We start from the raw sequence: 21,349 nt of genomic DNA on the forward strand, positions 1-21,349 counted from the left end.
TGAGGCTGGAGGATGTGGGGTGTCGGTTGGCGCCTTGAGCCGCCGGCCTCGGCCCGACAGTTGCTTCGGATAGGAATATACATAGTACCATCAATTATGTGGTTGCCTAAGGGAGAACGCCCCACAGCCCCATTGACCAGTATGATAGTGTAGGCAAACACAAATTTCTGTCTTAGCCTACCTATGATGACCGATCTTGAGCTTGTAACTGGTCCGCGCTGTGCATGGCCCGCAAACACCACCTGCGCTTGGTGCCGCCATCAGCGACTTAGACCCTGAACATGAGACCCTGTTGGAGTTCATACCCGCTTCAGTCAAAGGGTGTTCGGGATTCTTGAAATTTGTGCCATCGCTTTAAGTGGCAGGTTGTGGATATCGAGGGGAACACCATGCATGATGGGCTTCCGTTTGGATGGCACCCCCAACTGTTCAACTGTGGTGAGTCGACGAAGGGGTCAATTACTTTCCAAAATTGTATAATGAGTGTAGTACCAGCGTCTACTATCAACACACATCGAATATCAGCAACCCCACAGATGGCTATGTCTTACCCTAAAAGGCCGGTGCTCCTTGGCGACACCTGCCCCTGTTTTTTAAATCGCTGCCTGAAATCAACTATCCAACAGTATCCACAGCGACAAATGTAGAACGTTTGTATATGATAAGTAGACTCTTGCAGCCACTATTCTCCAATACAAATCACCCAAGATCACAAACTTCTTATCATCGGCTCTCAAATCTCTCTCCCAACTGTTTCTCCAAGCAAACTATTCCACCCACCATGCCAACCCTCAAATCCACCGCCGCTTTCCTCCTCCTCGCCCTCGCCCTAGACGCAGCAGCCCAGCCCACCACACAAATCACCATCGGCAACAACACCCACGACGAAATCACCTGCGCCGTCTTCAACTGGGACCGTCAGCCCGTCTCCTGGGGCGAATACCCGCCTCTCCGCGTCAGCGCAGCCTTCAGCTGCCCCAACACCACCACCACCACCACCACCGCCACTAACAACACCAACGCCTGCGAGATCACGGGCACGGGGGGGTACAGCACCTACTACGCCGTGACGAATTTGACCGGCCTCGCGGCGGGCCCACTGACGGCCCTGGTCCAGAAGACGGTCGACAAGAAACAACTGCAGACGAGCAATTTCAGCGCCCAGGCGACGGTTTACAATGGGGTTGGCCGCACGCCCCTCGCGCCGGGCCAGTCGGCGTACGCCGTCGAGATCGGCCGCAGCTATTGCTTCACGGGGACGGTGGCCCGCTGCGCGGGCGGCGACCACCAGATCCTCGACGACACGCCCGTGCGGGTGTGTTCGCCGCTGTGGCAGTATGTCCGCACGGTCGGAAACGTGATCGTGTCCTACGGCGGAATAGTGAATGTGACTCGCGAGCAGGTCGCCAACTTGACGGATCCGTTTGCCGGTCAGAATGTGACGCTGCCGAACAGGGCGGCGGGGGGGTTCGCTGGCGCGGGGAATGGGTGGTTGACCGGGCTGGTGGTTACGGTTATGGTAGCTCTGATGGTTTGATGTCCTTTATATATCTTTAAATCTATGATTTGCTTTTGTGTGTGATGAGGTGATATGCTTATGATTGGGCTCTGCGGGGACGCGTGATTCTGCTAGCTTATGATGCAATTGGTTATGTTATTTGTTCTTTGAAAATGTCAAAATAGAGAGAACCTCTTCTTTTTTTTCCCTCTCTTTTTCCTTATTAACTATCCCTTTCCCTTTTCTTCTTTCACTTGTGTTTGTTTTCTTTCTCTTCTCCCTTGTCATCGTGGAATAGGATCTGTAAGAGTAGAGGCAGTAGACATGATCTAAGAACTGTACTGTATCCTTCTACATATATAGCCTCGCTCACACTGTCTCTGGTTTTAGTTATACATCCAGTCATAGTGTACATTGCAAAAACACAGACTACTTTTCTCATCCTTAGCAAACTCCTACTACTAGTGTTCTAGATTCTGCCGTAGCGATGTTGGTATCTGTAATCAGATATAGGAAATGCTTACTGTCTACAACAAATATCAATATATCATTGTCCATCTTCGCAGTTGATATTACCATTCTTGTTATCTACTGAAAAGAATATGGAATCGATATAGCACTAATCCCTGTGGACATTAGCCCCTTGTAGCAGGATGGCATATCTCAGCTACCTTAGAAGAATTCTCTCTACTGTCTCTTGGACCATCCACAAAAGATAAAGTACCATCCATCCATAAAATTCACCTATGGAGGTTTATAAGGCACTAACCAAATGTAGGTCGCGATGTAAGTCAGCCTTTCCCGAAACGGTAAAGCTTTAGTTATTTATGCCTCAGGCATAAATATTGGGCTCCGAGGTAACACTACAATTTCACCCCGTCCCAGTACTTGCCGATCCAGAGCACACACTTGTAATCATGATAATATAGAATCCCGCCTTATCTCCGCATTTAAGAGGCGAAGGCTGCTCTGAAAACAGAATAAGTACCCGGGAACAGATCTCCTCGACCCTAAATCACCGCGCAGGTGACCTTCAACCTGTCATCCGATGGAGATCCGGGGAAATTTACTCGTGTGACAGGAAAGACCCTCGGCTTATTCTCTCGGGCGAGGAGCTATCGATCTCAGAAATCAAGAACCCAGCCCGAAGATTGAGAATATAAAAGTGTATGATGTCATCACGGGAGTCAATTCGGACGGCCGCGGTTCCTGGTGCGACCAAGACAAGGTTAAAAAGCATTTCTTCGACCATTGTTGATCATCTAGCTCGTCAATTACTGGTACGAGCTATGAGACATGAAAGCCTTCGCACATTCTATCTTAGCTGTGGTGGCAACATGGCTGCCCCATGATACGACTCCCCCAACCTCCCTTGCAGCGAGGGCCAGTGCTGCGCCGGGGAATTCTTCCGCGGTGAACCTGACGGTCATTCCGTCTGGAGGAAATCTATCCAGTCCGTTGCTGTATGGGATTATGTTCGAGGTATATGCCAGTCGCCTCCTCAAGAGCGTGATAGCTGACCTTCTGTCCTCCCAGGAAATGGATCATTCCGGTACATCCCGCCCTCCCGGCGCAGCAACAACGCTAAGATGATCAGGCGACGGCGGAGTCCACGGACAATTACTACAGAACAACGGTTTTCAAGGGGCCAATCCCGGTCTGACTGCCTACAAGCCTATCGGCCAAGCAGAGATCATGCAAGACTACCTGTATCCGGTGAGCGGTGCGATCACTTCTTCCCTGCAAGTCTCCGTACCAGCGAACGGCGCCACGGGCCTGGTCGGATTCGCCAATACGGGATACAAAGGCATTCCGGTGGTTAATACCACATATTGGTGTGAGTTCTGGATGCTGGGTGATTACACCGGAACGATCACCCTCCAGCTGGCCGGCTCATCCAGTGGAACGATCTTCGCTTCGCATAACATCACGGTGGCCAGCACTCAGAACAACTTCACCCGACACACGACGATGTTCAATGCGACAGCGGCACCTGACGGCAACAATGAGTGGAGGCTGCTGTTCAATGCATCTCAGGTCTCTGGGGGGACGTTGAATTTTGGACTCCCCCAGCTGTTTCCGCCTACGTACAAGTCGAGGTGTGCTTTGTATGCAGTAGCAACAGGAACAAAACTAACGTAGTCAAGGTTAAATGGACTCCATCACGATATTGGCAAGGTCATTGCAGAATTGACACCGTCATTCTTGCGGTTTCCCGGGGGCAATAACTTGTATGACTTCGTTTCTAGCCCGAACCAACTCTCTATCTGATATCTGATTAATGTTTGGCAGGGAAGGTCTGGAAGTCGACAGTCGTTGGAAATGGAACCTTACCATTGGACCAGTAGCCGAGCGTCCTGGGAGACAGAGTGATTGGTTTTACCCCAATACTGACGCGCTAGGTAGGACGGACGCGCCCGACTAATTCGACTGTGTCTAACGAGTCATCCAGGTCTGGACGAGTACCTATGGTGGTGCGAGGATATGAACATGGCTCCCGTGCTGGCCGTCTGGGACGGCAAGTCTTACGGCGACATCCTATCCGGCAAGGAGCTTGAACCCTACATCCAGGATATTCTCCACGAGCTTGAGGTGAGTCGGCCTGGTCGCATCGATCCCGAAGCTAATCGAGTAGTACCTTCTCGGCGCCCCCAATACCACCTACGGAAGTCTCCGCGCCAAGAACGGACGCGTGCAGCCCTGGTCAGTCCAGTATATCGAGGTCGGGAATGAAGACGACTTCACCGGGGGCTGCGCAACGTATCCCCGCCGCTTCATGCAGATCTACGACGCCATTCACCGTAGCTACCCCAACCTCACGCTGATCGCCTCCGCCAGCGACCCGCAGTGTCTGCCTTCCAATCCACCCCCGGGAATTATGTACGACTTCCACTACTACCGCAGTCCAGACCAGCTGGTCGCCATGTTCCACGAATGGGACCACCAGTCCCGCTCGCGCCCGGTGATAATTGGCGAGTACGGCTGTCGCAATACCAGCTCTCCCGACGGGTTCTACTGGACGTTCATGCAATGCAGTTGCAGCGAAGCGGTGCACATGATCGGGCTGGAGCGGAACAGCGATGTCATCAAGATGGCGTCTTATGCACCCTTGCTGCAGAACTTCCCCTACACCCAGTGGTCGGTACGTACCATTTTATGGGTCCTTGGTGGTTGAGACTCCCGTTGACAGTTGCTAAAAGCCGACGCTGATCGGATTCGACTCGAACCCCGGCTCCCTCACCCTGTCCACATCGTACTGGGTCCAGAAGATGTTCTCCAACTACCAGGGGCAGACCATCCTGCCAATGAACTCGACGGCCAGCTTCGGTCCATTGTACTGGGTCGCGTCACGGACTAACGGGACGTACATGGTCAAGATGGCCAACTACGGCAACGACCACCGCACAGTGAGAGTCACGGTCCCGAATACCACAGCGGGACATGTGGAGATGCTATCCGGTCCGCGGGATGGAGTCAATCTCCCGCATAATTCGGCCATCCAACCCGTGATACAGAACGTGACGGGTAGCAAGGACAGCTATACGATACAGATGCCGGCGTGGGGGGTCGCGGTGCTAGTTGTGCATTAAAGCGAGGTAGTTACTACTAATACCGTTGTGCATAAGCTAGCATACAATGCTATTCACATTTTTTTCTTCGTCTCGAATGGTATCGTATCAATAACCCAGCCCTAGAACCAAATCACAGTTTCGCAAGCCTCTCTCCCAGAAAGGAGAATCCAATTCAACCCTCAACCCCATACACCCCCAAATCCGCATCCATCCCCGACAAAGCATAAACAGCACTCCTCCGCCCTCCGAAAGCTTTCAACGCTCTCTCCCCCCTGTTCTCCAAGCCAATTTTCTCTAACACCCGCCGACTCCGGGCGTTATCCACATCGCAGAACCCAAACACCCCGTCCACCCCCAATTCTGTGCAGGCATACTCGACCATCGCCCGCCCGGCTTCCGTCGCATACCCCCTCCCGTTCCCCTCGGGCAGCACGCAGAACCCGATGTCGGGGACACTGTATCCGTCCGGCGGAGTGCCTTGCATCAGGGAGATGGTGCCGATGGGGACGCTTTCGTCCAATGTGGCGGTGGGATGCGGTCGGCGGGAGAGGAGGAAGATGCCGCGCTGGTGGTTGAAGGTGGTGTAGATGTTTTGCAGGCGCTTTGTCAGGAAGTTTGTGGCGTCGTGGGGATTTTTGAAGGGAGAGGGTCCGCAGGAGGTGGTGAAGTCTGGGGTGGTCCAGAGGTGGTAGAGGAAGGTACTGTGCGTTGGGGTGGAGGAGAGGAGGGAGATGTGCAGGCGCGGGGTCGAGGTGAGGATTGGGGAGGGGGATGTCGGGGCGGGGGTTAGCATTGTTCTGGCTGTTGGATTGGTGTCTGAATTGTAGTGTTTCTTTACTCTTCTGGTTTTAATGAGGATTGTGTCGAGGTAGTGACTGTCGTGGTATATTATCAAAGATAATTGTCTGGGGGTTATTGAAGGTAAGCTTAAGAGATGTAAAGAGCGGTAGATGCAGCTGAGATTGAGTCATGCCTTTATCGGTGAGTCAGGCAATACACATACAACGACTAGTTCAATGTTATTGTCGAGGCTTTAGTGGTCAGAGGCAGATAAGACTGAGGCTAGCTAATATAGCGCCAGTCTTTCAATGCTCCGTTGCCGGAGATATCCGTGGCTAGCCCGACGAACATCCGGGTGCTGTTTAGCCATCGCCGGTGCATTGAGGCAGACAGTTGCCTAGTACTCCCAAAGTCTGACAGTTATGTATGTGAGAAATAAGCAGTTACTCGTGTTGCATGCAAGACCACCTCTATGCACCTATATCCTCAGGTTACTCCCTCACCGCGCAGAACCAAAGCATCCGCACATTCTCATCGGTAAAGGACACGTTCCGCGTCTTCTCCCACTCCTCCTCCCAGTACAACTCGGCCTCCACCCGCCACCGCGTCCCAGTCACCTGCCCAACATCATACCAAAATCCCTTGATCGACTCTACATTGTGTCGATAATGCACTTGGTCATTCATGAACCCGTGCATCGTGTAGTGTCCCGCCAGCCGCGTCCCCATCTGCCGCCCGGCAATCATCACCCCGGGTTGGTCCTTACACAGCCGGACCAGTCGCGCGGCCACCTTGACCTGGGTCTCATATTCCCACAGATGAAGTACAGAGTTTGTTAGTACGACCTCGATCTTCCCATTCACCGTCTGCGCGAGTCTCTCCCTTGCAAACTCCTCGTCCTCATCCGCGGTAAGATCTCCAGTGACGAACGTCGCATCCAGACGGTCGGCATCGCGAAAGAGTCGGTAACCCAGATCAATAAAGATCTGCTCGAGGTCGCAACCGAAGAGCTGGCGGCCAGGGATACCCTCGTTGGCGAGGTAGCGGATTTCCTGTCCGACGCAGCAGCCCACGTCCAGGAAGCCGGCGGCGGGGTTCGCGCGGAGGTGGTCCATCACCTGGGGATAGAAGGGGAGGGTGGCGAGGTTGAAGGACAGGAAGCGCATTTGGCCGATGCAGGGGTATTGGCACACCTTGAAGGCCTCATCGCGCTGTGGTGGGTTAGTCGTGCGACTGCTTTCCGTCGTTTGGCTAAAGGGGCAGAGCTTACCACTGCTAGCACATGGGGGATGACTTCGTCTGGCTTGAGATTGCTGTAGCTCTCGAGTAAGCGTTGCGCGGTGGGGTTGATGGATGTGACCTCGGTTTCGAACCAGGCGGGCTGGGCTGGGGGTTCCTCGGATGCGGTCATGGTCACTCCGTCAGACGCGGTTTACGGGAATGCGTTCAGACCAAGTCAGACTGATGGGCGTGTCTAGGCCTTTAAACCCCAGCCTCGTCATGGGAGTGAGACCACTCGGAGGGGGGAAAGTGGGCTCCCGTTGCGGTGCGCTAGCCCTAATGGCGGGTTCGTCAACGCTAGAGCTATAGTACAAGCAGGGAAACCATTAACTGACTATCGTGCCGCGTCAAACTCTAGTCTATCGGGCAGCTTGTTAGAGTCTGGGTTAGAAGAAGGCCAATGTACATGCCGGATTTCTCCGCAACGCTCTCATGCAAAACTCGATAATGTCCTCTAATATGTGACAATCCATGGAACCTCACCTGCGATCTTTGATCGGCTCAAAGAGAAGGCCTATTTTGAAGAAGAACACCTCATGCGGCAAAGTAGCTCAGGTCTATATAAGGCTCGTAGTGTTCACATCTAGGCATCGACATCACCATCATATCACCAACCCCTTTACTACGAAAAATTGGGACTAACAGTAGCAGTCATGGAGAGCAGTGTGCTAAAATATCACGCGATGGAATACGTGGCCCGCCTACTCGACAATAGTGCCATCCCCTACTGTCTAGTCGGGGAGTCGGTGCTTGAGCTCTACGGCCTGCAGCGCAAGCTAGGCATATTCACAGGTTTCGCCATCCCCACGAAATGGATGGAACACGCCCAGCATGCGTTGCAGCACGCCGGGCATTTTGAGTGCCGCAGCCACTGCGACGCCCGCGCGGGCTACAAGCCCGCCTTCAAGGAGGATGTCCCTCCTATAGCACCCGCCTGGCATTTTCACATGCCCCCGCCTCCCTTCGCAGGGGGCGAGCATGGCTTCTATGGGCGCAGCACGTTTCTCTGGGGGTACGTCGTGAATTTCTACAATCACTCGGATGTGCTCTGGTTCTTCCCCGAGCCGCCCCGCGGCGACCCCACGACGGCGCCCCGTCCGCCCCTCGGAGATAATGTGCCCCCCGAGGGACTGGGCGTGCTGTCGGACTACTACATGCTGTCCGATGATCTGCGCCTGTCGTCTCACCGGCGGCACGCGCCCGAGCGCTATCCCATCAAGATCCCCACTCCGCACCGCTATCTGGAAACCATCATCTGCCAGATGTGCGTGCACCGGCAGAAGCGGGAGCTAGGGCTCGCCGAGACTTGCGTCGCCATCTTCCACCGCTTGACTCTGCCGCGCCGGCTGAACCCCCAACTCCAGGTCGTGTTGCGATTGTGCGAGTTGTCCGAGCCCTTCCGCGGCTTCGTGGAGAACCACTTCAAGGACCCCGAGGACCCGACCAAGTCGGACGATGGGTGGGAGGAACGCGTCCTCGCTTTCCTCTACACAAAGCCGGAGATGCACATGTTGCTATCGTAAGTGAAGTTTCATCTACGCGAATGGCATCCCCTGCCTCTAGTACACGAATTTAGTACGTTAACGATAATTGCAATCGCAGCCGATATTCATTCAATCACAACGCTATGCTTAAGCCATACAATGTCAAAAGAAAAAGGTAAGAACCCTAAGAACACCATGACGCTTCCTAAACCCCCTCAGCTCTGCGTCTCAGAAACATACTCGTCATTCAGCTTCTTCTCCAGGGCCTGTTCTTCTGAAACAGCGCGCAGTTCATCCAACTCCACGAACCCTAATGTCCGTAACCCGACCACCAAATACCTTTCCCAAACCGACACATCATCTTTCGTCTGCGGACTAGATTCCATGTCAGAGTCATACCCAAGCATATACCAAAGCAAGGTGAGCAAACTTACTCCCTCAAACAGCTTGACCGCAGCGTCACCCACTCATTCAACTTCTTGATATACGCCATGGCCAGCACAAACCCCAGCGACGCCCCCGGCACCTGGCTCTGATGCACACTGAACACCGCCGCCAGCGGCACCGAAATCGCATACACCGTGCTATCCTTGACCACACCGCGCAGGTACGGCGTGCGGGAGAAGTAGAAAATCGCCAACCGCGTCCAGATGAACCCTTCTAAAGAGTACACGCTGAGGGTATGGAGGCTCGGGATGCGGAACGCATATGCCGCTACCGTGGCGAGAGGCCGCAGGCACGCGGCGGCCTGGTAGGGCGGGCGGGTCGTGCGGGGATGGCCGCGGCGGAGCGTGCGCAGCAGCACGAAGCTCGTCCACGACCAGATCACGCTGCTCAGCACGTCGAGCTCATCGGGGAGGATGGGTTGCGGGTGTGGAGTCTGCGCTTTGGCGAGCCAGTAGCGGAAGTATTCGAGGATGCCGGTGGCGATGTGCAAGGAGAGGGAGGTGGTGTTCTTGGCGAATTTGATGTGGTAGGTCGGCGCGTGCCAGATGGTGTGATATAGAATCACGGCGGTGTAGACTACGACGCGGTTGAGGAGGGCGAGGGTCTCGGGGTTATTGGGGATTCTGAGGTGAAGGGGTAGGGGGTTGGTGATGGATAGCATTTTGGTAGGGCTGGTTGTTGGGTTTCCATGCGAAAGATTTGGGGTTAGGTGGTAAGGCAATACTGGTGTGGTCTGTCTTGTCTTCTTATGGTGTGTGGGATTGAAGGTGGTCTGTAGCTCATCAGCCACATTTGTATGTCAGTGATTTGTTGCATCATTCTATGGTTCCTAAGAGATATGCATGACGTTTATGTAGTGCCCGTAATTCAGAGGTGTTTACGGTGGAAATTAAGTCGCCACAGCCTGCCTCGATCTGATATGTCCATGATCATGTAGAGTTTCTCCCGTGATGACTGCACGTCGAATCATGACCAGGTCTGGCTAGTTGAAAATGCAGCGATAGCTGAGCATTCTGATCTCGGGCACAATCGTATGCTGACGCAATGACGTAACAATTGCTGGTGGTGGCCTATTTTGTAGCGCATGACTCGTATGCAGTCAAGACGTGCAGGAAGTATCTTTCAGACATCCCTTGCGTCGATCATGCAGGACTGAGCCGTGCCTCTTCACCATTATTCGCTACACTATGGTTATGCATGTCCATCGGCTTAGTCATTGTTGTGTAAAGCCACATTCTTGGCGCCACAGATCTTGTCGACTATCACCTGCCCGACTGAGAATCCTATGCAGCTATGACCTCACTCCATTTTACATTCCCACATGGATGCGTGTTCTCTCCTCATGCGATTGCCTTTATCAGTCAGGCATGTCGGCCCTGACTCGTCGTCGGGTATGTCGCGCGACTGATTGGCCTTGAAATCAGAGGATTCGTCATGTAGCAGGAGAGTGTAGACAGCATGGCACCCCATTGCAAGTATAGAGCCGTCAGGAACTGGTTATCGAAACGGGTAGGACCAGATTCCAGATAGGTGGCACAGGTGCGCAATCGGTCTCGCGAATCAGCATACCTTAGGTATCAAGGGTTTATCTAGGCGTGGCTCCGTCCTTCGCATTCCCCGGCTAAGGTCCCATCTATAGGCCATGCAGGGTCTTCCGAAACTATGGTGATTGAACATACCTATATTGAAGTGTGACCGTAGAAAGCATATAGTATCTTCACATGAGAATTTCTCCTAAACATGATTGTGAGCCGTCTTCGACATATAAGTGTGCCACAGCTGGCTCGTAATTAATTCAACAAGTCCCCGAGAATTCGTGAGTTGTTTATTACCTGGTAGTGTCGCTTGTTAGATCAGACAGTGGAAGAGGCAGACCATGACTGCAGAACTACCAAGCTTAAAACACTTGAAGGAAGCGATTCCTAACTCATGTTTCGATCCGTCCCTTTGGACCTCCCTGAGCTACCTTGCTCGCGATATCCTCTATGCCGCAGCTCTGGTTTACTCTACAACTTACATCCCGCTGCTGGAAAGTGGTTCCCTGCGGTTCTTGGCATGGTGCATCTACGGCCTCCTGCAGGGGTTCGTGGGCACCGGCCTATGGATCCTGGCCCACGAATGCGGCCACGGCGCCTTCTCTTTGTATCCGCTGCTAAACGACATCATCGGCTGGATTCTACATTCCACCCTGCTGGTGCCCTACTTCTCCTGGAAGATCACGCATGCGCGCCACCACCGGTACTCGGGCCACATGGAGAAAGACACTGCGTTCGTTCCACCGACTAGAGCAGAGTATGCGGCAAAGCGGCGCAGGTGGATGGACGACCTGGATGATCTCGTCGAAGACACCCCCCTCAGCACGCTGCTGAAATTTGCAGCTCACCAGCTGCTGGGGTGGCAGGCCTACCTCCTTTTTTACGCCACCGGGGCGAAAGCATCGATTTCCCGTTCGGAGACGCAGACTTGCACTTCCCTGCCCCTCTCGCATCTGTCCCCCGATAGCCTGCTTTTTTATCCCAAGCAACGACCATCCGTGCTACTCTCCGACCTCGGTATGGCCCTCACCATCCTAGGTCTGGTGCACCTAAGCTCCATTCTCGGCCCCTCGCAAGTGATCCTCCTGTACATTTTACCCTATTTCTGGATCCACCACTGGATAGGTCAGCCCATCCGTCCTTTCCTAAGAAACACTATGCTAACAAATCTGCAGTGGCCATAACCTACCTCCACCACACCCACCCGCAGATCGCGCACTATTCCTCCGAGACCTGGTCCTTCACGCGGGGCGCGCTGGGCACCGTCGACCGCAGCTTCGGGTTCATCGGGCGGCATTTCTTCCATCACATCATCGACCACCATGTCATTCATCATCTGTTCCCCGGCATCCCGTTCTACCGGGCCGAGGAAGCTACCCTGGCGGTGAGGCCGCTGCTGGGGGCGGAGTATATCGAGTTGCGGGAGGAGAATTTCTTGATCACGCTTTGGCGGACGTTTCGGCAGTGTCGGTTTGTCAGTGATGGCGATGAAAGGGGGGAGAAATCTGGTGTTTTTGAGTGGAATGTGGTTGTGGATGGGTGTGGGGAGGAGTTCGGGGAGGGGGTTCGTCGGTGAGGTCGGAGGGAGTATGAGTGGTGTTTTCTGTTGCATCTCAAGACAACAATATATATAACGAATTCTAGTGTCAAGCGGTATGGCGCTCTGCTCCATATGTCTTGGAGTACGGCTACTGCATTTAGGGGTTCCAAGTCCTTCATGAAAGAGAACATTTAGCAGTCACAGATATCAGAACAAGCACTTTCGTAAGAAAGGTTTAATTGTCCAATATCATCGACAGTTATGCACCACTTGTCAAAGTAGTCACAAACCAGCCATATTTTTAACTACCATGATTATCTCAGCTCACAAACTAAACCTTGAAACGTTCTTGGCTGTCCGTTGGACATGAGTTTCCTGGCCACAAAATGGCCGAATCCCTGTTTTGGGGTCAAGTTTATTCTCATGGCCGGGTGGTTCGGAACAAAAACAAGGAAAAATCAAATCTAGCCGGCTAAGTTACCAAGATACGCTCTTCAGCCTGTGGGTATAAGGTCTTCTTGATCCGAAGTATTGTTGCTTTTGAAGTCCCAAAAATGATTCCATCTTCTCTTACTGACTTTCCTTTGCTGGTATGGGCGCTGATTCGTTATCGGACGAGTATATCCTCGGTCGCGATATCCCAGAAGCAGTCAGGTGATTTCGACTCGAAGATTCTCGCTGTGAACCTCGCTCCGCTAATGACGGTCTGCCAGGCTAAATGAACAACAGCTCCTGTGGAGACTCCAGACAGGACACATCCTGGGTTTTCTGATCCCGCGGCGACCGGGGATGCGCATTGCTGACCTCGGGACCGGAACAGGGCGTGTTGATCCTCTGACCCCTCCGAGTCTTTCGAGATGTATCTAACCATGTTGATCTGTTAGCATCTGGTGCAGAGACCTCAGTTACGTGCTAGACACGGCTGGAATCTGTGACTATGATATTTCCGGCCTCTCCTACCCGCCCTCAGCTACACTTCCGACGAATGTGAAGCTGGGCAAGTTGGACGCACTATCCGATCTACCGGAGGAGTACCGGGGTGCGTTCGACTTCGTGCATCTGCGGCTGTGGATCTGTGTGATTAGAGACAACTGCCCGGATAAGTTGACTGGGGTTGCTACGGCTATGCTGAGTGAGTTGATTTTCTTACGCAAAATTGTTGCACAATGTTCAAGTCGATCGAGATGCAAGAGCCGGGCGGATACATTTCATGGGAGGAGATCGGACGGGATACCAGCTTGGTGACATCCAGCCCCATGCAGCGCTTCGAAAGCCTCTATAGCAGACAGCTGGAGACTGAGAGAATCGATCCAAGGTATGTGCTTTGTGCTCTCAACACAAACCTTTTCCTGGGTTTCAAGTTAACGTGGAATCTCAGCTGGGTGGGCCGGCTGCCTGGCATCTTCAGGGACAAGGGCTTCGACATCCTGCAAGGTGAACTTGGCCTGTGGGACAAAGCGGTGCGCGGGCTGTATTATGCAAACTATCTTGTCGTCGTAATGAGCGTCAAGCGGTCGAATTATGAGGACAGCAAGGAAAAGTTAACCGATCTGGAATCCATTGCGAGGGAGCTGTTTGACCAGCGGGATATTGACCATGGGTTCGCTTGGAGACCGATCGAGTTAGTTGCTCAAAAAGCCAAAAGAGACTAGGCCCTTTGCGTCAAATTCGAGATAACTTACTTTTGCCAAGTTGTTGTCCGTTTTATAGTCGTAGCAAATGGAAGCGTGCTTGTTTACATCGGGTCTTTCTTACTGTATAGATGGCTATCATGTGACGGACATGTGACGGACCCCTCTTTCTCCAACTGCTTCCCCTCATCCTTCACCCCTTCATCCAACATCCACACTCACTACACTCACACTCTTTCCTTCACTTGTACCACCTAATCCTCATTGTGTCGCTCTCCACAAGTTGATCCAACCATTACTCCCATCCTCGCCTCATGGCCTCCCGCCCCGTCATCGCCATCGCCGGCTTGGCGTGCGAAACCTCCGCCTTCACCCCCGCACGCACGCACGCGCCCGCCTTCCACCCACGCCGCAGCCACGAGATCCTCGACGAATACCCCTTCCTGCGCCCCGACACTCCCCTCGGCACCGCAGCCTCCTGGCATGGCGCATTAATCGGTCACGCACTGCCCGGGGGAATCGTCGTTCGCGCCGACTTCGAACAACTAGCCGCCGAGATCGTCTCCCGGCTCACCCAAATCGCAGCCTCAACACCAATCGACGGACTATGGTTTGACATTCACGGTGCCATGGTGGTGGAGGGACTGGACGATGCGGAATTCGAACTCCTCACTCGGATCCGCAGCGTCGTAGGACCGCAGTGCGTCGTCTCCGCCTCGATGGATCTCCACGGGAACGTGTCGCGCAATCTCGTCCATCAGACCGACCTGATCACCTGTTATCGTATGGCGCCGCACGAGGATGAGACGGAGACAAAGGTGCGCGCGTGTCGGAACTTGGTGGATCTGCTTCGTCGGGACTGTGCACCCGGTGCGACCGTGCACCCGCGCCGCCCGCTCAAGGCATGGATCCCCCTGCCCATCTTGCTGCCGGGGGAGCAGACCTCTACCCGAGTGGAGCCGGCCAAGGGGTTGTATGCGCTTGTGCCTGAGGTCGAGGCGATGGATGGGGTGATCGACGCGGCGATCTGGGTGGGTTACGCGTGGGCGGACGAGCCGCGCAACCAGGCGGCGATCGTCGTGACGGGGTGGGAGGAGGGTGCGGTGGTGGCGGGGGCGCAGCGGCTGGCCGAGACGTTCTGGGATGCACATGCGGAGTTCCACTTCGTCGGGCCCACTGGCTCGTTTGCCGCGTGCATCGATGTGGCGCTGGCGTCGGCGCCCGAGGCGCGGCCGTTCTTCATCTCGGACTCCGGCGATAACCCTACCGCTGGCGGGTCGGGGGATGTCACCTGGGGGTTGACTCGGTTGTTGGAGCGACCGGAGTTCAAGGCGCCCGATGGACCGGTCGTGATCTATGCCAGCGTGCCGGGGCCGCAGGCCGTGCAGACCATGGTGGATGCAGGGGTGGGTGCCACGGTGACGGTCACGGCGGGGGCAGAGGTGGATGCCGTTCATGCAGGGCCGATCACCTTGACCGGACGCGTGCATGCGATCAGGCATGGTGACAAGGATGCCCTGGTCGAGGCGGTGCTGCAGGTGGGCTCGGTGTTTGCGATCCTGACCCAGCTCCGCAAGCCCTACCATCATGAACGGGATTTTACTGATCTGCAGCTGACTCCTCGGAAGGCCGATCTGGTCATTGTCAAGATCGGTTACTTGGAGCCAGAGCTGTTTGAAATGGCTGCTGACTGGATGCTGGCGTTGACTCCAGGAGGTGTCGACCAAGACCTCGTTCGTCTGGGACACCGCCGCATTCGTCGTCCTATGTGGCCTTTTGATACAGTCTTTCCTTCTCCCCCTGACCTTCGTGCGCGACTGATTCCTGCTTCGGATCAGACGCTGTCAGGGCCAGATGAGTAATTAATTGACGCATAGCGTAGTCACTCAATTGAGTAGCAAGAAGGTTACTTCGCATGATCCCAGGCGGCACTAACATCAAGGGCATCTGGAACTACGCAAAAACAGGTGTAAATCAAGTCAATCATTACATCATATTGCCACAAGACGAGGTATCTAAACAGTACAATACACGACACGAGATCAAACATCCAAACTTCTACTCCTTGTTGGCAGCGCCACCAGTGAAGGGGCAGCCAGAGGGTACCTCCGCATCATCCGCCTTGATCTGGTCGCGACCGCGGGAGATCTGGCGGAACATGTCGAGCGGGTCGAACCACACGTTGATCTGCTCCAACTGGAGGGCCTTGTTGACCTTGGCGACGATGATCCCCTGAATATCGATCGGGCCGCCATGCGCCTCAATCCGGACCTTCTCTCCCTTGCTAACATTCGCCCAGTGTTAGCCGCTGCCCGGAAGGAACTTCACGGTGTCTCACTCACTCGTTGAACCCGACATAGTCGCGCGCCATCTCCCCCCAGTGTCTCCACTTGAAGACCACAGTGGGCGGGCCGCTATACACCTCGGTCACCTCCCAGGCAAAGGTCGGCATCATCCGCTTGAAGCTCTTGTGGCTCATCTCGAAGTCGTTGTGGGCGGGGTCGTAGTACGCGCTCGGGGTCAGCAGGGCGTTGTAGGTGCCCACTTTGAGCATGTACTCGCCGGACAGCGGGGGGCCGCCGTTGAGCGTGACGTGGTACTTCTCGTGGTCGATCGTGCGCCAGTCCGCCAGCGAGGTCTTGAAGGAGGCCTCGATCTCCCAGTTCTTGACGAGGTTCTCGACCAGGTTGGGCAGGCTGCCGGGCTCGTGGGATTGTTTCTTGGCTGCAAGCAGAGAATCAGAGCTGTCAGTATTCCACCCTTGGTAACCGTTGGGGAGCGGGATGGACGCGCAACATACTCCGCTCGTACACCGCACGGGTGTTGGAATAGTCCGGAGGGGCGCCATATCTCCAGGCAGCGTCCTTGTCCTTCAGGACGGCGTTGGGGTCAAGAACATAATCGGGAAGTGCCTCTGCGTCGCCCATTGTGAAGATCTGTGAGAGCTAAAGTTTCGAAGTGTGCACCTTCTTCCAACGGCGGTGCAGGGGCAGGTGCGCCGTTATGTAGGTTTTTTTCCGGCGCACCGGACAAGGTTACAATGCCTATGCCCCCTTCAGGGGGGAACGTGGCCTTTTGCCAGTTAGGCCCATGTGATAGACTACATGACAGGGTTGAGAGTAAGCACTTGAGGCCGTAGCAGACGATTAGTGGTATGAACCCTGGTCGACGAGGTGGGGTGGGGAGTATGGGTTTGCCTCCAACGCCCTTAGCGTGCGACTGGACTCTGCGCGGGGATTGCTTGCATTCGCCACGCCGGCCATCAGGATTGATTGACACGGATAAAACGAGTCAGTCGGCAAGCCTGATCCCATCTCTTTCCTCAAACAACGGCTCATGCAGCCTGGACGATGAGCGCAGGGACTGCAAACAACATGACAGATCACAGATCTGCATGGTACCGCTGAATGGGTCAGGAGCAGTGCATTGACAGCCCTCCCGAAGCGCACCGCAAAAATGGCATCTCCGAAAGCAAGGCTACCCCTGCATCTGACCACGGAACCAGACCAGTCACATTTGGGCCGATTGCAATTCTCCCAGGAACCGTCTTCCGCGCGATCCTGGTTCGATTGCGTGGTATCCAATGGGAGTGGTTGCTTACACCAGACCTAGTCAGAGACATTGGCCGGAACGCAGAGCTAAACTCGCTAGGCGAGACTAGGCCGGGGGAAATAGATTGGGTAGGCATCGAGCCGAGGGAGAAATCGAATCGTCGAAGCTGCCGGGCCAGAAGCTGGTCAGGGTGGCTGCTGACATTTCCATCTCAACAACGCCGCCGGTTCTCCCGCCGGGTTATTCCCCGGAGGCCGTGATTGGTGCACTGACAGAGATCGAGATCGCGGGTGGAGTTTTGGTTGGCGCCGATTGGTCGGGTTGCAATCTGATCGATATTGGGGATAATTTGACCGGAGATAATCCCTTTGTTTGTTGGGGAGGTGAGGCGTGGTCTGCTGCTCGAGTTGGGTGTGTGATGTTTCAGGGGCAAATCAAGAGACAAAGTAATGTGCATAGCTTTCCAGTATTGTTTTGACTGAAATGTCCTTTGAGCAGATGATCGATAATGTCTAAACACAAGGAACGTGATTAGTAATTCGCAACGCACACGGTTTCGGCCGTGAGGCCCGAGTGTTGCCCGGATGTCGGCGGGTTTTACGAGTCAGTTGCCTCAACTCGACTAATCACTTGATGAGCGCGGTTTTTGTGATCAATATACTCTTCACGATATCTTCAACTATAGAAGATGGATGTTAAGTCTTTATGATCGCCTGCATCGAATCTCTTGCGGTAGATAACGGCAAAATACTGAGTCGATGGATCAACGTTGACCTGTATCCGCTCCGGTGCGGATTCAAGGCGTGTGTACATGTCCCGTCCAACGTTGCGATAAAACTGCCTTGCTATGCTTGTGATCTTGTGCATAATCTTGTGATTCTGAGTAGAATAAGGCCTGAGCCTTGAACATTCTTCGTTCATTACGTCCATGATTCATGAAAAGAACCTCGAATTAGAACCAAGGGTCCACAGCATCTGAGTTAAAAGAGATCAATGCATAGGCAGTATTCGCTTTGCGCTATCCGGAAAATGATGTGAGCGCCTGTGATTCAATGAGATGACACCTAAATCCGTGACAGTGATATGTCAATTTGATGGTCTGCAGTTGAGACTTCTAAACAAGAACGCAAGCCGGTGATAACTCAACCTCTTCCGTGCTGTATCTACAGTAGGGCTCCTAGGCCTAAGCAAGACTATATCCACAACCATCCTTCCTGGACCATTATCACATGATAAAATCTGCACTCTTCAACTCCTTAAACGTGAGGTCATGGTACCTTTCTATTTCCATAATGTTTTCTATAATTCGCCCTTGCAGACAGCACCCAGCCAACCTCTGCTGCATCCCCCGGCAAATGCCGTCAAACTAAACGTCTGTGTAGGAGGCTCTCACTCCCACCGCGCCATCAACTCATTCGCCTCGATCTCCCTGTCAAACCCCACCAAATGCGTCGAATGACACCACGGCTTGACGGTCTCCTCCTTGCGAATCACCTCCGCGAAGAAACGGCACCATTTCAGCCGGGGATGCGCCTCGTTGATCTGCTCGCGCCTCGTCGCATGCACCAACCCCTCAAACCCGGACACATGGGGATGGTACCCCGTGTTATCGTAGGTCGTCGCCAGCTGGATCAGCTGCCCGATGAACGTGATGGTGCCGTCGACGCCCATGGCCTCCGCGGCGGCCTCGGCCTGGTCGGCGGTCGCGCCGAAGTTCTGTAAGACAGTAAGAGCTTTGATGCCGCCGTAGATGTCGAAGGACATGCGCGTCGCGGTGAGGTTTTCTGCTGCGGTGCCCAGGTCGTGCAGCAGGCAGGTCAGGGCCCAGGTTACAGGGTTCAGGGTCGCGGCGTGCGAGGGGAATTGCTGGTGAGTGATTACCATTCCTATCGTCCGGGGGGCGTAAGCCTTGTGTGCTAGACTGTGGGGGAGCGTTCATGGAGTGTGGAGGCCGGGCTTACCGTAGTAGTAAACTCGCATGGAGTGGTTGAAGGTCTCCGGGTGCAGGACCGCGCGCGCGTACTTCATTGTCTTTGCGACGACGGGGTCGTCGGCGGGGAATTTCATTGTGTCTAGTAGGATGGGTTCGACTTTTGGAGAAAGGATTGGTCTTTAAGATCGCGCCGGCGTCGGCGGGGGTGCTGGTCTAGCCGTTGGCCTTGACTTCGTCGTGGTGGCACATTTTGCAGACTGGAATTGGGTGGCTTGGGAAGGAGATCGTTTTAATCGCAGGTTGGTGCAATTGATGGTTCCGCTAGGTATATTACGGGTATGCGATGATATTTATAGGTACAGGGAATGGCGGTTGTTTTGTGATGAGCATCAGGTGGATTAGGAATGAGATTTCCCAATCGGGAAGTCTTTTGGAGTGGGGCCAGAAACTGGTCATCGCTGAAAGGCTGCATCATATCGCGCATTAAATTTGGAGACATAAGGAACAAAGTTTGCATCGGTTACTCATCTGCCTTCCTTTGCGGGGAGTATTTTGGAGTAGAGTGCTGGTGCTATCCATGGATTGTGCTCCGCTCTCTCCGCGCCCAGCCCACAGCCTGGTATTCTCCTCGGAAAATAACTTCCTTTTTAGGGTTGTTTCTGTAGGATGGGGAATCAAGCCATCGCCACATGGGATGTTAATCAAAATTGTGTTGCACCCCTCACTATGTTCCACAAGAAATCTTGCGACACCTTCACCTCGAATTCTATTGCGCACACCTTCGATCGACCATATCAGATATGTGTGAACCTCAAGAACGGGATAAGGAACCTTTCAGTCCGGACATAGTGGCTGATTCGCGTTCATCACACCTAGCAAACCCAGTAAGCCTTTGAATGTGTCTGTGCAACTACCTCGTCATAACGTTGAACTGCAGGGTCCGTTAGGATTCGGTGCCTTTGCAACAACCCTCATGACCCTATCATTCTCTGTGATGGGCTTTCGCTCCGTATCCAACCAGACCGTCTTCATCGCCAATCTCTGCTTCCTGGCCGGCATCGGACTCCTGATCTCCGCCCAGTGGGAGATGATGAAGGGGAACACATTTGCCTACACAGTTCTTGGAGCTTTCGGTAAATGCCTCAGATACTATGACTTAGAGATTGCTGATTTGGCCTGAAGCATCCTATTATGGCGGATATGGAGTGTTACTTATGCCACCATTGGGTATCGTCGACTCGTATGGAGGTGAGACTACCGAGTATTACAATGCGTTCGGACTGTATCTGTCAGTTATGTTTGCTTCTCAGGTATGGGTTGAGAGGCCCAGTGTATCAAAGTGATGAAATATGTTCTCAATAATTGCAAAAATAGTATGGTCAATCCTGAATTTCTTTTTCTTCGTCGCGTCCTTACCCACGTGAGTCAGGTCCTTTCAATCTTCTGTATACAGCAAAAGCAAGGGAATCATCCCTGTTACTGATGCTTACAATAGGAACGTCGTCAACACACGATCTATGGTGCTTTAGAGCTGAGTTACATCTTCAACTGCACGGCGAACTTCATGATGGCGGATGGTCATTCTGCCCTCGGAGACACATTCACCACCATTGCGGGGGCGTTCGGCATGGTCTCTGCGCTGGCAGTTTTCTATAAGCTGGGCCACGATCTCTGCCAGGATGCGCTGCCCTGTGAGATCCCGCTTATCCCCACTTCTCGCGTATTGTTCAACTCGTAACGTAGCACGGTGTGGAGATGAACTCGGTGTCTTTCGGACTTAGATGCTAGATTGCGCCCAAGTATGATCCGTCAAGTGCAGGTCTTTAGATCTACCTCATTTCTCCTCATGTATCAATGAGGATTTACAAGAACACAGTGAGATAGTCGGGCGGCAGGGACCTTAAAGCTAACTGCTCGCTCAACAGGACCTGGAAATATTGTTCACATAGCCAAAGAAATGAGTTTCTTGACTTTATACTCGAATGAACCGCCTGTATCTACCTCGTTCTTAGAACATAGCATACTAGAACTTGATAGGCTTTTCAGCGTCAACATAAAATACAGTCTCGTCCTATCTTTCCGGTTAAGCCAGTGTA

The 21,349-nt window shown here is 53.7% G+C and overlaps 11 protein-coding genes across 11 annotated transcripts; 6 read left to right on the plus strand and 5 right to left on the minus strand.

Moving 5' to 3' along the window:
• Window positions 1-781: 781 nt before the first annotated feature.
• On the plus strand, window positions 782-2,288 carry BO82DRAFT_432689 (uncharacterized protein; the record flags this gene model as incomplete). The annotated part of the gene is made up of 2 exons (XM_025640806.1): window positions 782-1,519; window positions 2,277-2,288. 2 exons carry the CDS (start codon window positions 782-784, stop codon window positions 2,286-2,288), a joined length of 750 nt encoding a protein of 249 aa, XP_025491549.1.
• A 506-nt stretch (window positions 2,289-2,794) lies between these two features.
• Window positions 2,795-5,088, plus strand: BO82DRAFT_336503 (alpha-N-arabinofuranosidase A; the record flags this gene model as incomplete). The annotated part of the gene is made up of 7 exons (XM_025633351.1): window positions 2,795-2,990; window positions 3,096-3,597; window positions 3,646-3,729; window positions 3,791-3,900; window positions 3,951-4,090; window positions 4,134-4,640; window positions 4,699-5,088. The coding sequence occupies 7 exons, from the start codon at window positions 2,795-2,797 to the stop codon at window positions 5,086-5,088; spliced, it is 1,929 nt and encodes a 642-aa protein (XP_025491550.1).
• BO82DRAFT_93859 (GNAT family N-acetyltransferase) lies at window positions 5,075-6,102 on the minus strand. Its single transcript, XM_025641669.1, has one exon. It carries the CDS (start codon window positions 5,861-5,863, stop codon window positions 5,243-5,245), a length of 621 nt encoding a protein of 206 aa, XP_025491551.1. The 5' UTR covers window positions 5,864-6,102; the 3' UTR covers window positions 5,075-5,242.
• Window positions 6,103-6,181: 79 nt separating this feature from the next.
• BO82DRAFT_354783 (class I SAM-dependent methyltransferase) lies at window positions 6,182-7,292 on the minus strand. The gene is made up of 2 exons (XM_025635283.1): window positions 7,121-7,292; window positions 6,182-7,061 (listed from the first exon to the last, which is right to left on the minus strand). Exons 1-2 carry the CDS (start codon window positions 7,259-7,261, stop codon window positions 6,342-6,344), a joined length of 861 nt encoding a protein of 286 aa, XP_025491552.1. The 5' UTR covers window positions 7,262-7,292; the 3' UTR covers window positions 6,182-6,341.
• Window positions 7,293-7,608: 316 nt separating this feature from the next.
• On the plus strand, window positions 7,609-8,654 carry BO82DRAFT_416063 (uncharacterized protein; the record flags this gene model as incomplete). Its single annotated transcript, XM_025639985.1, has 1 exon — window positions 7,609-8,654. Exon 1 carries the CDS (start codon window positions 7,785-7,787, stop codon window positions 8,652-8,654), a length of 870 nt encoding a protein of 289 aa, XP_025491553.1. The 5' UTR covers window positions 7,609-7,784.
• A 95-nt stretch (window positions 8,655-8,749) lies between these two features.
• Window positions 8,750-9,850, minus strand: BO82DRAFT_311260 (uncharacterized protein). Its single transcript, XM_025632407.1, has 2 exons — window positions 9,050-9,850; window positions 8,750-8,990 (listed from the first exon to the last, which is right to left on the minus strand). Exons 1-2 carry the CDS (start codon window positions 9,721-9,723, stop codon window positions 8,831-8,833), a joined length of 834 nt encoding a protein of 277 aa, XP_025491554.1. The 5' UTR covers window positions 9,724-9,850; the 3' UTR covers window positions 8,750-8,830.
• A 1,088-nt stretch (window positions 9,851-10,938) lies between these two features.
• On the plus strand, window positions 10,939-12,298 carry BO82DRAFT_374983 (uncharacterized protein; the record flags this gene model as incomplete). The annotated part of the gene is made up of 3 exons (XM_025637451.1): window positions 10,939-11,722; window positions 11,773-12,071; window positions 12,242-12,298. 3 exons carry the CDS (start codon window positions 10,939-10,941, stop codon window positions 12,296-12,298), a joined length of 1,140 nt encoding a protein of 379 aa, XP_025491555.1.
• Window positions 12,299-14,082: 1,784 nt separating this feature from the next.
• BO82DRAFT_392503 (M81 family metallopeptidase) lies at window positions 14,083-15,589 on the plus strand (the record flags this gene model as incomplete). The annotated part of the gene is made up of 2 exons (XM_025638624.1): window positions 14,083-15,501; window positions 15,554-15,589. The coding sequence occupies 2 exons, from the start codon at window positions 14,083-14,085 to the stop codon at window positions 15,587-15,589; spliced, it is 1,455 nt and encodes a 484-aa protein (XP_025491556.1).
• A 355-nt stretch (window positions 15,590-15,944) lies between these two features.
• Window positions 15,945-16,939, minus strand: BO82DRAFT_354785 (uncharacterized protein). The gene is made up of 2 exons (XM_025635284.1): window positions 16,569-16,939; window positions 15,945-16,492 (listed from the first exon to the last, which is right to left on the minus strand). The coding sequence occupies exons 1-2, from the start codon at window positions 16,693-16,695 to the stop codon at window positions 16,107-16,109; spliced, it is 513 nt and encodes a 170-aa protein (XP_025491557.1). The 5' UTR covers window positions 16,696-16,939; the 3' UTR covers window positions 15,945-16,106.
• A 1,574-nt stretch (window positions 16,940-18,513) lies between these two features.
• On the minus strand, window positions 18,514-19,495 carry BO82DRAFT_354787 (cyanamide hydratase). The gene is made up of 2 exons (XM_025635285.1): window positions 19,282-19,495; window positions 18,514-19,206 (listed from the first exon to the last, which is right to left on the minus strand). Exons 1-2 carry the CDS (start codon window positions 19,385-19,387, stop codon window positions 18,710-18,712), a joined length of 603 nt encoding a protein of 200 aa, XP_025491558.1. The 5' UTR covers window positions 19,388-19,495; the 3' UTR covers window positions 18,514-18,709.
• A 453-nt stretch (window positions 19,496-19,948) lies between these two features.
• BO82DRAFT_336518 (uncharacterized protein) lies at window positions 19,949-20,991 on the plus strand (the record flags this gene model as incomplete). The annotated part of the gene is made up of 4 exons (XM_025633352.1): window positions 19,949-20,137; window positions 20,191-20,386; window positions 20,436-20,584; window positions 20,749-20,991. Exons 1-4 carry the CDS (start codon window positions 20,054-20,056, stop codon window positions 20,989-20,991), a joined length of 672 nt encoding a protein of 223 aa, XP_025491559.1. The 5' UTR covers window positions 19,949-20,053.
• Between the last annotated feature and the right edge of the window lie 358 nt (window positions 20,992-21,349).

This window comes from Aspergillus uvarum (genome assembly GCF_003184745.1).
Source record: "Aspergillus uvarum CBS 121591 unplaced genomic scaffold BO82scaffold_30, whole genome shotgun sequence".
NCBI classification, from domain to species: Eukaryota; Fungi; Ascomycota; class Eurotiomycetes; order Eurotiales; family Aspergillaceae; genus Aspergillus; species Aspergillus uvarum.

What these genes read in the sequence shown, in the direction of transcription:
- BO82DRAFT_354787 (XM_025635285.1), bottom strand. Translation starts at nt 19,387, where the DNA reads ATGAAATTCCCCGCCGACGACCCCGTCGTCGCAAAGACAATGAAGTAC. An exon ending in CATGCGAGTTTACTACTACG is followed by an intron (nt 19,207 to 19,281) that starts GTAAGCCCGGCC and finishes CCCGGACGATAG; the next exon opens with GAATGGTAATCACTCACCAG.
- BO82DRAFT_311260 (XM_025632407.1), bottom strand. Translation starts at nt 9,723, where the DNA reads ATGCTATCCATCACCAACCCCCTACCCCTTCACCTCAGAATCCCCAAT. An exon ending in CGGTCAAGCTGTTTGAGGGA is followed by an intron (nt 8,991 to 9,049) that starts GTAAGTTTGCTC and finishes CATGGAATCTAG; the next exon opens with TCCGCAGACGAAAGATGATG.
- BO82DRAFT_93859 (XM_025641669.1), bottom strand. Translation starts at nt 5,863, where the DNA reads ATGCTAACCCCCGCCCCGACATCCCCCTCCCCAATCCTCACCTCGACC.
- BO82DRAFT_354783 (XM_025635283.1), bottom strand. Translation starts at nt 7,261, where the DNA reads ATGACCGCATCCGAGGAACCCCCAGCCCAGCCCGCCTGGTTCGAAACC. An exon ending in TCCCCCATGTGCTAGCAGTG is followed by an intron (nt 7,062 to 7,120) that starts GTAAGCTCTGCC and finishes AACCCACCACAG; the next exon opens with CGCGATGAGGCCTTCAAGGT.
- BO82DRAFT_354785 (XM_025635284.1), bottom strand. Translation starts at nt 16,695, where the DNA reads ATGGGCGACGCAGAGGCACTTCCCGATTATGTTCTTGACCCCAACGCC. An exon ending in CCGTGCGGTGTACGAGCGGA is followed by an intron (nt 16,493 to 16,568) that starts GTATGTTGCGCG and finishes CTCTGCTTGCAG; the next exon opens with CCAAGAAACAATCCCACGAG.